The sequence below is a fragment of the Tiliqua scincoides genome, chromosome 7 (genome assembly GCF_035046505.1).
Source record: "Tiliqua scincoides isolate rTilSci1 chromosome 7, rTilSci1.hap2, whole genome shotgun sequence".
NCBI classification, from domain to species: Eukaryota; Metazoa; Chordata; class Lepidosauria; order Squamata; family Scincidae; genus Tiliqua; species Tiliqua scincoides.
The window spans coordinates 50,005,429-50,018,553 of NC_089827.1; the positions used below are offsets into that span (position 1 = coordinate 50,005,429).

Below are 13,125 nucleotides of genomic sequence, written 5' to 3' on the forward strand. Positions count from 1 at the left end.
AAAGGAAACCACCAGTATTGTTGTGGAGCCAAAAGAGACAAAATGTGCCCTTTAATTGCCAAGCACACTTTCACGGATTCTTTTTTTTAAAATAATATTTTGTGCACAAATTATTTGCTATGCAAAAAAGTGATTCCTATTGTAAATAGTATAGCCTTATAAAAAAATCTCTCTCTCTCTCTCTCAGCTTGAGGTTGCCAGCCTTATCTCAGTAGGGCATATCAAGACTCTGGCTCAACAGTTCATCTATTTTAACATCACTGATAATGTAAGTCAAAAAGAAGGAAGCTCTTATTAGTAAACTAATTAATTTTGCTCTTCTGTTTAAACCACTCAAATTACTTTGGGCTGCAGAAGCTGGTTCTTATGAAAGTCTGTTCTTTGTTTTGGCACAGAATGGCTGATGATTCAGGATGTACTGTAACAAAGGCTGTACAGCCTTTCACTGAATTGTGATAGATAGCTTTTTTAGATTTCCAGAACATCAGATGATAAAGGCTGTCTTGTTGGGGGCATTTAAGGAATGCAGTTTGGTGCATGGGAAAACGAGTTAACCATTCCTTAGGTCAGTGAAAGATCTAAGTGAAAGTGAGAAATCCTAACACTGAAAATGAAAACAGAAGCAAGATCACATGATCAAAAAACAATAAATATGGATACATTTTGAAGTAGTAGTGAACAATTTCAGAGAATAAATTGTTTGTTCTTGCTGCTATTTGTATTATTTTAATTTAGGGACAAATCCTGGTCAATGGTGAACAAATGGAAGAAATAGACATCATTGCAAAAAATGGCCGAATTTACACACTCTCTGGTGTTCTTATACCTCCCTCCATAATCCCAATTCTGCCACAGAGATGTGATGAAGAGAAAACTGAAATTAAGATGGTAAGACTCATCAAGAACAGTCAAGTAAAGAGCGGTAGCCAACAAATACTATAGCTCAATATTTTTCAAACTGACCCACTAGGTGGGTCACAAACCAACAAGCTATTATGTCTTTAAACAATGATAGTAAATGGGACTTACTCCTGGATAAGTGTGGGTAGGATTGCAGTCTAGGATTGTTAAAAAATTTTCTGCTTGATTATGTCACTTCCAGTCATGACATCACTTCCATTGGATTTGGACAGATTCTCATTCAAAAAATTTTGTGAGAACCACTGCTATAACTCATTCCTGTGCATGGAACAGAGTTCCCATGCACACAAGACCATTCCTGGCCATATGAATGTGGGGAGCTAATCCACCTGCATATGCATTTATGTAAATAGTTCAACATACTGTACATACACAGGAACTGTATGTGAGCATCACAATGCACATAAAATATGAATCTTAACAAAGTACTGATCACAGTACTTTAGAAATTAGGACTGCCAGCCTGCCAGATACTTTGTGTATGAGGCAAAGTTATACCTTCCTAAACCATAATTGCATTGTTTATTTCAGGGTAACTGTGGGAAATGCCAAGTATTCCATAAGAACAGTTGTCCAGAAGATTCACAAGCTGTTGTAAGTTGGTGTATCATCCAAAAAATTACCAAATCAATCACCAGAGATTCCCTTTTACAGTAGATTCAAAATATCAGTTATAATACCAGAATAGATGTTTGCTTATTTTTATATGATCTGTTCTTCTACGAGGTTTATTTCATTTCTTTGTTTGCTTTTATAATAGTGCCAAATAACTTTTTTGATTATGGGTGACTTATTAGAATTGCTTTTTTAATGTTCCAGTCTGTCAGCAGAAGCAGATGCATTTACCGTGACCAGGCCCTCCTAAGATATGGATGTGCTAAGTACTGCAATGTAACAAAAACGGTGAGAACATGCAAAAGATTCTTCTATTGGTAGTCTCCTGTAAAACTGCTGATAACTTTACTTAAGGAGTTCTAATCTCTCCATCTCCCCTGAAACTGCTACTTGCAACAGATGCATCAGTCACTTTCACTACTTGTTGTCACATTCAAGATCTTCATCTTTGCTATTGAGTACTTTAGGCAAAAGCACATAAAATAAAAATAGACCCCATGCACACACACAACCTTTGGTGTATATAGGTATGGCTTCTTTGCATATCCAGAGCTACAATGGATAAGTCACAAAGCAGAGGCTAGAGGCAGCAGCGCCTGGCGCAGTGATGTTATGACACTGTGACATCACTTCTAGGGTTCTGCTTCCAAGCAGGAGGCACTAGTGTGGCAGCAACTTCATGATATGGCCATCCACTCCTTCTCCTTTGGAAACTCAACAAGAGCCTCCAAAGGAGCAGGAACAGGGCAGCAGCTGGACTGCAGAGCCACTAAAACACAAGAAGGAGGAGGCATGATCTGGCACCCCCAGTCAAGTGCTGTCCAGGGCATGCTTCCTACTTGTAAATCCCTAGATGCATGTCCTGGCCTAGATATACCTCTGCCGTTGAGGCAACAGTAAAGAGCTGTAAGAGGCAGCAAGTGGAAGAAAGGAGAGCATAGGACAGGGTAGTGCAAAATATGCAGCATCCTCACTTTGAACATCCAAATCCAAATATCCTCCATTTACAACCTTCTCATCTGATAAGGGCTTGCTAAACATTTGCAGACTCATAACAGATTCAGTTGTTGCTTTGCATTTAGCTTTATCACAAGCATCTGCTTGTTCCACAGGAGCCAAACTGTTGCAAAGGATTCTTTGGCCCAGACTGCAGTCAATGTCCTGGTGGTTTTTCAAATCCCTGCACAGGCAATGGACAGGTAACATAAAGGCATTTAGTGTTAGCTCCATTTCCTTTGTTACACTTTAGAAAAGATGGCTGGTTCACATGACCCTCTGCTTTTGTTGAGATATGGCACTTTCATCATATCTGCTTGAGTCATGAAAGGCTTCCCTTCCCCTTCAATAAATAAGTTCAATTTATCAAGAGAAGGCTCTTAGATATTCAATGGCAGAGTATGCTAAATGCAGCGAACAAGACTTGTTCACCATTGAATAGCCAGATCTCCTTTATGGCCAGTCAGCCTGCAAGATACTTATATTTCCTTGAATCTCCACAGAGATGAAGGGCTTTCTCTTTGGCAAGATGCAATGTTATGCCTTCGGCTGTAACGATTGGAAGATATTTGGGAATCCCTTATAATGACAGATGTTGTGTGTGCGAGCTGAGAGAAGTTGAATCGCTAGCTCACATAATTTTGTCTTGCCCACTCTGAAGCTCGTTTGAAATTTTTTGACCCATTGTTGGATTTAAAGAAAAAGTACGATGGCCACGAGGACAAGATCCTAAAGTATATCTTGTCAGTTAATGCTCCAGACTCAGTAGAAAAGGTAGCTACTTTCTTGGAAGCAGCTGAAGAGCAGTGTTGAAGTGCAGCAGGTTTAGTGCAGCAGTGTTGAAGTGCAGCAGGAAGTGTTGAAGAGCAGCAGGTTTAGACCCGGAACACAGGGCTTTAGCCAATTACTAGGATTATGATTTGCATTTGTACTTGTGGCTGATACTGTAATTGTCGTTTGTTCTTTGTCTGTTTTTTTTTAATATGTATATATGCCAATAAAGGTTTCTAAGTCTAAAAAAAAATAAGTTCAATAGGAAAAAAAACTTCTAAAGCTCCTTAAACACAAAAAAACTGAGTTCATAGTAGAGCAAAGTTGAAGTGACTTCTTCACACATGCTGAAAACCAAAGTCAGTTCAGATCTCAAAGTCAATTATATACAGAGGTTTAAGTTTCCAATCCAGGGAGTGGAAGGAAAAGAAGAGCAGTGGAGGCAAGAAGGGTTGAAGAAGAAGAAAGAGAAGAGCACCCCCCCACCCATCCACACCAATCTGTTGCCTGAAGCCACTGCTTCAGTTGGCCACATGGATGGGCCAGCCCTGTGTCCTACCTTCACAGAGGAAACTATCATCTTGCAGAAAGGCTCGGTCTTACTTCCCCTAGGCAAAATATCTTACTAATATTGTTTTATATGAATCTCCTCATTGCACATATTCCAAATACAATATATTTGTTTCGTGTTGCAGTGTATGGATGGAATGAAAGGAAATGGAACTTGCGTTTGCAATACCAGATTTGAAGGATCACATTGCCAGTTCTGTTCAGATCCCAATAAATATGGATCTCAGTGTGAGAAAAGTAAGCAAAATACTTCCTCCTTCACAGGATGCTTTTTTCACATTGCAGGAGAAAAAAATTTATATATTTACATATTATTGAATGATCAGCTCTCATGTGGGGTTGTTGTTGTTTTTTATTCGTGAATATAGCTTCTTCCCAGTGATCACAAGAAGCTCACAGAGGGGGCCTCTGTGACTGCCCCTTCACAGCAGTATGCAGAGCATGTCCAGTTGTCATGGCTGCAATGGTGCTGGAAAGTTACATAGGATTGGGCCTAAGTGTAGGGTTACCAGATACAAAAGGGGGACAGAGTACCTATACCTTTAACCTTTGTACAGAAGAGGGAATTTTGGCAGGTGCAGCTTTTTAAACCCTTCCATGTTGAGCTGCACCTGCCATAGTTCTCTCTTCTGTACAATGGTTTACTGGTTGGCAACCTTCAGTCTCGAAAGACTATGGTATAAGCCTACAGCACCCAGTATTCCCAGGCTGTACTAACCCATCCCATCCAAGTACTCCCATCCCATCCAAGTACATGCCATCCCAAGGTCTCCCATCCAAGTACTAACCAGGCCTGACCCTGCTTAGCTTCCAAGATCAGATGAGATTGGGCATGTGCAGGGTAACAGTTGCTGTCTAAGGTATAGGCATTCTGTCCCCCTTTGTGTCTGGTAACCCTAACTAAGTGTGGTTATGTTGAATCACTGGTTTCACACAGTGAATAATTAGTCTGTGGTATTCATTGCTACAAGATGTGATGATGACCACTAGCTTGGATGGCATTAAAGGGGGGAGTTGACAAATTTATGGAAGACAAGTCTATCAGTGGCTACTTGCCATGATGACTATGTGCTACCTCCAATCTGCAGCAGTATGCCTCTGAATACTAATTGCAGGAGAGCAATGGTGGGAGAGAAGTATGCCTTTTTTCTCCTGTTTGTGGGCTTCCCATGGGAAGCCGATGGGCCACTGTGGGAAAGACAATTTTGTAGTAGGCCTTTGGCCTGATCCAGCAGAACTGTTCTTATCCAGAGAAGTACCAATCTCCTCCCTTCACTTGTGAAGGAAGAGGAAAGGTCAGGTAAAGAATATGAGTCTAAGAGCACAATCCTAACTGGTTGGTGGACCAGTGCAAGTCCCTTACGCAAGCCCAGAAGTGTCGCAGAGGTGCCATAAGGCACGTCTGTGCTTACTCCCCAGTCGGGGAGGCTGGTGCAAGGATGTGTGCCAGCCTCTCTGTGTCAGATCCTGGTTGGTGACGGGTGAGTTAGTACTGGCCTAGAGAAACCAGCACAGGGGATTGGGGAGGGTGGCAGGAGGCCAAAATAGGGGCATTTTGAGATGAGGGAGGGCTAGTGGGTGAGTCGCTGGGTGGACTGAGCCTGGAAGAGAGGTGGGAACTGCCCTGGGTAACCTAGACCGTATCCTAACCCTGCTCCAGGGCAGTTTGGTGTTACACCAGGCTACTCGGATCTCTGCCAGCAAATTTACTGGTGCAGATCCAGGTAGCCCCAGTAGGGTGACTGCCCCAAGACACGGAGTTAGGGGAAATAAATCCCCTTACTCTGAGTTGCACGGCAGCCATCTCCTACCTTGTGCTGGATACAGCACAGGCCAGTTGGCCTGCCTGTTCCAGTGAGTGGAGGATAGGATTGAGTTGCCCAGCATGTACTTGTTCGTTCATGTTACCGCAAGCAATAGCTTCTTGTTTTATGTCCAAATTGAGACAAAATGTATGGGAGAGGGCAGGATTTAAGCCAAATTGAAAAAAATAAAAAATATTTCACCTCCTGAATTTGCCCTTTAAAAAAAAAAGTAGCTCAAAATAGATATTTTGACAGCCACTGTTAATGTTCACTTCATTACTATTGGTAAATATTCAGAAATTATGCAGTAGGCTCACAAATACTAATTTAAAGATGTGCTCATAAGCCTACAGCAGCTTTTTAAAGAAGTATGTTCTCAATGACTATTCCTCCTTCTGTTATTTCATTGATACTGCTTTTCCCTCCCACATCCTCCCACAGAATGTCTGTGTGTTTACGGGAAGTGTGACAATCAAATAGACAGTGACGGAATCTGCCTTGCTGGTTCATGCAAAAGTGGATATGCTGGAAAACTCTGTGACACGCAAGTGTTTCCATGTGGGACTTTTCTTCAGTTCTGTCATGCGCATGCTGATTGCCTGTTTAAGAATGGCGCCATGAGGTAGGTCCATTGTGTGCATCTGTTAATAGCCAATTGCCTGGTTAAGCAATGTTGCTGAAGGTTGCTTTCACTGCAGGGCAAATAGCAACCATGAGAGTGGGGCACCATCCAGACTGAGGTGGAGTGAAACTCTAAGTCCATCACAGTCCCAATCTTGATCAGTCCCCTGCTGCAGCTCCTATTTAACCCCCAAAAGCAAACAAGCAGGGCCAAATGATGCAATTAACATCCCATTCAGTCTGGTCACAAAGAGTCACAAAGAGAGTCTGGTCCAACAAGAAGCTGACAGAACATACCAAGATCCAGGTCTTGGATCTACCAAGATCACAGTCCCAATCTTGATCAGTCCCCTGCTGCAGCTCCTATTTAACCCCCAAAAGCATATAAGCAGGGCCAAATGATGCAATTAACATCCCATTCATTCTGGTCACAAAGAGTCACAAAAAGAGTCTGGTCCAACAAGAAGCTGACAGAACATACCAAGATCCAGGTCTACAGAGCTTGCGTCGTGAGTACACTTCTGTACTGCAGCAAGTCATGGACTCTCCGCTCACAACAGGAGAGGAAACTGAACGCTTTCCACATGCGCTGCCTCCGGCGCATTCTCAGCATCACCTGGCAGGACAAAGTTCCAAACAACACACTCCTGGAATGTGCTGGAATCCCTAGCATGTATGCACTGCTGAAACAGGGACGCCTGCGTTGGCTCGGTCATGTCGTGAGAATGGATGATGGCCGGATCCCAAAGGATCTCCTCTGTGGAGAACTCGTACAAGGAAAGCGCCCTACAGGTGGACCACAGCTGCGATACAAGGACATCTGCAAGAGGGATCTGAAGGCCTTAGGGATGGACCTCAACAAGTGGGAAATCCTGGCCTCTGAGCGGCCCGCTTGGAGGCAGGCTGTGCAGCATGGCCTTTCCCAGTTTGAAGAGACACTTTGCCAACAGTCTGAGGCAAAGAGGCAAAGAAGGAAGGCCCATAGCCAGGGAGACAGACCAGGGACAGACTGCACTTGCTCCCGGTGTGGAAGGGATTGTCACTCCCGGATTGGCCTTTTCAGCCACACTAGACGCTGTGCCACAACCACCTTTCAGAGCGCGATACCATAGTCTTTCGAGACTGAAGGTTGCCAATACGTATACAGTCTGGTGACACAGCACATGATTTTGCCTGTATGGTTTGAACATATAAAGTGCCAGCTTTCAATTCTTAGAATTTGCTATTAAAGAATCTTAGGTAGTAGGGTTGGGAAAGACTCCCACCTGAGAACCTGGATTGCTGTTTATAGTCAGGGTAGAACTGCCACAGTTTCAAAGGTAATGTGCTTAGCTTCATTTTCTATTTATGTGATAATCTGATGCCATTTTTAGCTGTGTTTGCAAACCTGGATATGAAGGAGATGGAATAACCTGCAGCGAAGTAGATCCTTGCGCTAATTTGATTCCACATGGGTGCAGTACTAACGTAAGTATACAATTCCTCAGCGTATATATTTGCTATTTAGGGAGCAATCCTAACCAGCACTTATGCCGGTATAGGTGCTCCGGAGGAGTCGCAAACATTCCGTAAAGCACGTTTGCAGCTCCTTAGGTGGGAGCCATGTCGGCGCATCCAGATGCACCGACATGCAGACAGAGGCAGAAGCCTCTGCCGCAGCTCCCGCACCGCAACTTGTGCTGCCCGAGCACACCTGCACAAGCGGCAAAGGTAGGCATGGGGGGGTGGGAAGGGGGCAGGAGGGGGCATTACTGGGCAGGGTGAGGGCGGGCCCGGTGGCAGGCGCGTGGGGAGCCGGGTGCAGGGCTGGGACCTGATCCCAGCCCTGCAGATCCCAGTTATGCCAGATCCCAACCCCCGTCCCTGGGGTGAGCGGAGTGGCTTCAAGCCGCTCAGCTCTCCTCGGACTTGCGCCACCTTTGGAGGTGGTGCGGGTCAAAGGAGACCCATAGGGGCGCGCAGCCCTTACCCAGGGGTAAGGGGAAGAGCTTCCCCTTGCCCCTGGCTGAGCCGCTGCTCACTGCAATCCCATGTTGGATGCAGTGCAAGCCTCTTGGCTTGCCTGCTCCAGCAGGGGTTAGGATTGCGTCCTTAGGGACACAAGAATATAGACATGCACATATTCAAGATATAATTTAATCACATTATTTTTATTATTTTTTTCTAGTTAAAATTGTCACTTCCAAAATTAAAATCTTGTTGCATCCAAATAGGACTATCATGTACTAAATATGTCCAGTCATGCATCTAATAGGTAGGAGTTCTCCCTCAATAATGGACAATAATTGCCCCCTCTCTGCTAGTGTGTCACAAAAGCCTTGTTCATTATCCCCATTCTAATCAGTCAGGAGTTTCCATGGTGCTTTTTCCACAGAGAAAACACTTTTTTCTCTGAATGCAGCAAACAAATAGATTGGAGTCCTTCTATAATCTTTGGATACAATCAGACAGGCACTTCTCCTGCCCAAATCACATTAAAATATCAGCAAACATGGACAAACATGGTAGAGCTCTTGCACAGCTTACATGCATCTTAGTAGGGCCTTTTGAGAAGAACTGAGAGAGAAAACATCTCAGCAAACTGTTCTCCCTTCTGTGCCACCCGTGTATGTATGAATCCCACTGAAGGTTCTAGAAATATCAGGTGTTCAACATGCAGTAGGAACGGACAAGTGCTTATTGATTAATAGAGAGATTGTTGCTTCTTCTTGGACACATGAATGAGAACCTGTGCAGGTAAGAAAACAGTGGGAACATTATTTGTTTCTGGCCATTGGAGATCTTGAGAGATTAAGCAATAAGAACTTTGCTACTTACAAGGGAGCTCCCGTGTCCGCAGATCCTGCCTCTGCTCCCCTCACCTCTGGAGGGTTCTCTGAGTCTAACAGTGAAAAAGTCACTTCCAGTTTCACAGAGAAAATGCAAGTGATGTTTTAAATGTCTTATAAGACATTGGGAGGCTCTGGAATGTGAGGGGGAGGTGTTCGCCTAGATCCACAATTTCACTTAACCATAGGAGGTTCTGTTCTAGAACCCCCGCAGATATGGGGGTACGCCTGTATATTGTTTAACTGAAATTAATTCATTCTTTCAATGTAGGGCATTTGTATAAGGTCATTTATTACCACATTTGTGAATAGTTCTACACTCCATAAAAAAAGAATCCAGACTGAGTAAATATGACAATACCTAAAGTTAATTCTATGGTGTGCAAAATCACATGAAGTGACATGGTAATGACTTTGTTACATTTGCAAGTGGAATCTTGAATGGAATATAGATTCTATTAGAGTTATCCCTTTTCCTCTCTTTTCATCATGACAACAAAGAATGGGCTGTAATAGTTATGTGCTGTTAATATACCTGCAGGCAGAATGTATTAAGACTGGTCCTGGAACCCATGAGTGTATATGCCAACCAGGATGGACAGGAAATGGGAGAGACTGTTCAGAAATCAACAACTGCCTGCTGCCTCATTTTGGAGGCTGTCATAGTAATGCTACCTGCCTTTATATAGGCCCAGGTCAGGTAAGCTAAATCTTCCTTCATTTTTGCATCATACAAATCTTTGGTCAGCTTTCTCTACATATTATCATGTTACCCTGCAGTTGCCTGATCTTGTCTGATCTTGGAAGCTAAGCAGGGTCAGGCTTGGTTAGTACTTGGATGGGAGACTGCCTGGGAATACCGGGTGCTGTAGGCTTATACCATAGTCTTTCGAGACTGAAGGTTGCCAACCATCATCATCAAAGAGAAGTTTTTTGCCAATGGAACTCAACAATCTCTAAGATATTCTTAGCCTGGGGTATTCATGGGGGTATGGGAACCAAATGATTGGGGTATGGAACTGAATATGTTTTATGCCTAATAAAGGTTTGATTGATTGATTGATTGAACTGAATATGTGGACAATTTTAAAAAAAGTTTCTACCACCATTATCAATTCAGATTAAGGCATGATGTTCCTGGCTGTCCATATGTAAAGTAAAAGCTAAGCTATTGACATATTTGAAGACATACTTGTACCAAAATGAACTGCTGCTACTGCTGCTGTTTATGATGACGATTTCAACAGTCTAGCGAAGGGCAACTCCAAGGAGTGAACAGATATGCTTTATGTTAGTAAATTTATTCCATTTTTCCACTGCAGAACGACTGTGAATGTAAAGAAGGATTTCGGGGCAATGGATATGAATGTGAGCCACTAAACTCGTGCTCCAAACAGAATGGGAAGTGTCACCCACTGGTGAGTTATTCATTCAGTTTACAAAATATCTGAACTCCTTGAGGTTTTTAAACCTAAGCTAGATATACTTGCTCATGTGACCAGGAGAATGAATATCATCTATCAAAGTCTTAAACTTCCAAACCCTCCTGTCCTAATACATTATGGTATGTTTTTGACATCTACTTACCACTTTGTGCTAAATGAATTCTGGGCTAGCCAGGTAAAATTGCCTAGCAATGCATGCATGCTATGACCCCCCCACCCCCTGTAAATATTGGACTGTGTCTCCATTCTGTTACCTGCCTGGATGGTATACATTTGTATGATTTTAAAAGTGGTTTTCTTTTTTCTTTTTTTGCTATTTTGCATGCTTCGCTCCCCGGTACCGAAGCAGCCGTCATTTGCATTCTTTTCTGTGTTGTTTTCTATGCCCCCCCTCCTTCCGCCAACACCTTACCAGGAGCTCTGGAATGCCTGTGGGCTGCACCTCCTTTCACTAGATCACCTATATTGCCTTCCTAGGTATATGTATACTCAATCCAAACAGCAAGTAATTTTTAGAAAAGGAAAAAAATATATAACTTAGGATAAAAACACATGACACCACTTTTTGCCTTTTTCAATTTTTTTATTTACCAAAATTTGCACAAAAAAAAAGTAAAACAAAAAAAATACACATCAATCCATAAGGTCTGTTTAGTGCGTTGGGACTGAAATAGTGTCGGCCTGAAGTCTGCCCGTCGATAGAGCTCTACCTGAATGGCTTTGCAATGCATTATGCTGCAAATCATATTGCATCAGTAAGAGAGTACAGATGTTTGAATCTGTTTGAATCTCTTTTTTTCCAACAGGCAACTTGTCAGTTCACGTCTTCTGGACTCTGGGAATGTGTATGCTCCAAGGGCTATGAAGGAGATGGCAACATATGCTATGGAAATGCCATGGAGGTGAGGGGGACACCGTTAGTGGTCTAATTGCCAGATCCTAGGCCTATCTACTCAGACGCAAGCCCCAATGAGTTCAATGGGGCTTACTCCCAGGAATGTATGCAGAAGATTGCAGCTGAAATGATGTTAGTCAGCAGTTCAGCTAAACTGTATACAATATTAAGGTGCAACATTAGAAATACTTCACAAGTCAGATATCAGCAGCATTTATCTGACATAGCACTAATCCCTGCTGTTTTGCCACCAGGGATCAGAGACACAAACATGTGCAAAGACATATAGTACTAGGGGTTGTATGAGTGGTAATAAAGTTCTGTCTGCTCTGGTTAAGATAGCATTGAATTCTATCCCAACTAGAATTCAGGCCAATTGGCACAATTCAAGGGATCCCTCTTTTTCACATGGTAGTAAATAATTTTTTCCTGTAATTAGACCAGTGTTCACAATTGTTCAATACTACATGAGAGCCAACAGTGTGGTGTAATGGTTACAGTGTCCTACTAGGACTGGGAAGATTCACTCAGCCATAATGCTCACAGGGTTACTTTCACCCAGACACTGTCTCACTGCTAATCTGCCTATCAGTGTTATTTTGAGAATAAAATGGGGCAGGGGAGAATCTCATGTCTACCAACCTGAATTCCTTGGAGGAAAACAGGCTATAAAGATAATAAATAATACACAGCTGGAAGAAAAACTTATTCCTCACATACTTGTAATTTGCCTAATAACCACTCCCTTCCACTTAGTTTGTGGGTCCAATTCAAAGTGCTGGCATGATTTTCAAAGCCCTGTACAGCCTGTGAAGGGACTACCTAAATTCCACTTGCAATCAAAATTCATTCTTAGATCTTTCATAGATCGTTTTTTTCTGTGTCCCACTAATCTCTGAGGTACATTTCCTTGCAACACAGGAGAGGGACTTTTCTGTGGCTATAGATGTAGGGTGCAATCCTAACCAACTTTCTAGCACTGACAATGTGGCGTGCACTGCATCCTGCAGTGGGCAGAAGTCAAGGGGGACCTCCTCAAGGTAAGGGCATGCTTGTTACCTTACCTTGGGTCTGCACTGAGGCTACGTCAGTGCTGGAATATTGCTTAGGATTGTGCCCGTAGTGAAGCACCCTGCTAAGAGAGGCTCACATCACTCCCTCTTGCAGGCCTTTCACTGCAAGGTGAAATCTGCTCCGTTAAGTATTATTGTTTCCTGGTATTTGGTGTTTTTTGTTAATTGTTTCAAACTTCAGTTTCTATTCTCCAGATTTGTGTGTGGTTATAATATTGTGTTTAGTACAGTGGTATACTTGGGGAGGTCCGGGGGGGGTCACTTGACCCTGAGTGGCACATCTGGAGGGTGGCACCACCCCAGTGGTCTGGAAGCCTTCTGGAAGCCTTCAGAGGGCAGGACCGGTGGGGGGATAGCTTGGCCGTTGAGGGGAGGTGGCAGCTTGCGGTTGTTGCCCTGGGCAGCACCAGGGCCAGGACTGACAATGGTTTTGTGTTAATCTTTATATCAGTGGTTCTCACTCCTTTAGCATCACTTTTTAGAATGAGAATCTGTTGGGACCCATCGGAAGTGATGTCTTGACCGAAAGTGACATCATGAAGCAGGAAAATTTTTAACAATCCTAGGATGCAATTCTACCAGGAT

The 13,125-nt window shown here is 43.2% G+C and overlaps 1 protein-coding gene across 1 annotated transcript in view; it reads left to right on the forward strand.

Moving 5' to 3' along the window:
• Positions 1 to 13,125, forward strand: part of STAB2 (stabilin 2) — a 110,978-nt gene that overhangs the window by 27,193 nt on the left and 70,660 nt on the right. The window contains exons 17-27 of the mRNA XM_066633261.1: positions 188 to 268; positions 736 to 888; positions 1,453 to 1,523; positions 1,749 to 1,824; positions 2,649 to 2,735; positions 3,999 to 4,110; positions 6,120 to 6,300; positions 7,673 to 7,766; positions 9,669 to 9,827; positions 10,450 to 10,545; positions 11,379 to 11,474. Of these exons, the coding sequence (XP_066489358.1) occupies positions 188 to 268; positions 736 to 888; positions 1,453 to 1,523; positions 1,749 to 1,824; positions 2,649 to 2,735; positions 3,999 to 4,110; positions 6,120 to 6,300; positions 7,673 to 7,766; positions 9,669 to 9,827; positions 10,450 to 10,545; positions 11,379 to 11,474 (1,206 nt within the window). The remainder of the gene's footprint in view (positions 1 to 187; positions 269 to 735; positions 889 to 1,452; positions 1,524 to 1,748; positions 1,825 to 2,648; positions 2,736 to 3,998; positions 4,111 to 6,119; positions 6,301 to 7,672; positions 7,767 to 9,668; positions 9,828 to 10,449; positions 10,546 to 11,378; positions 11,475 to 13,125) is intronic.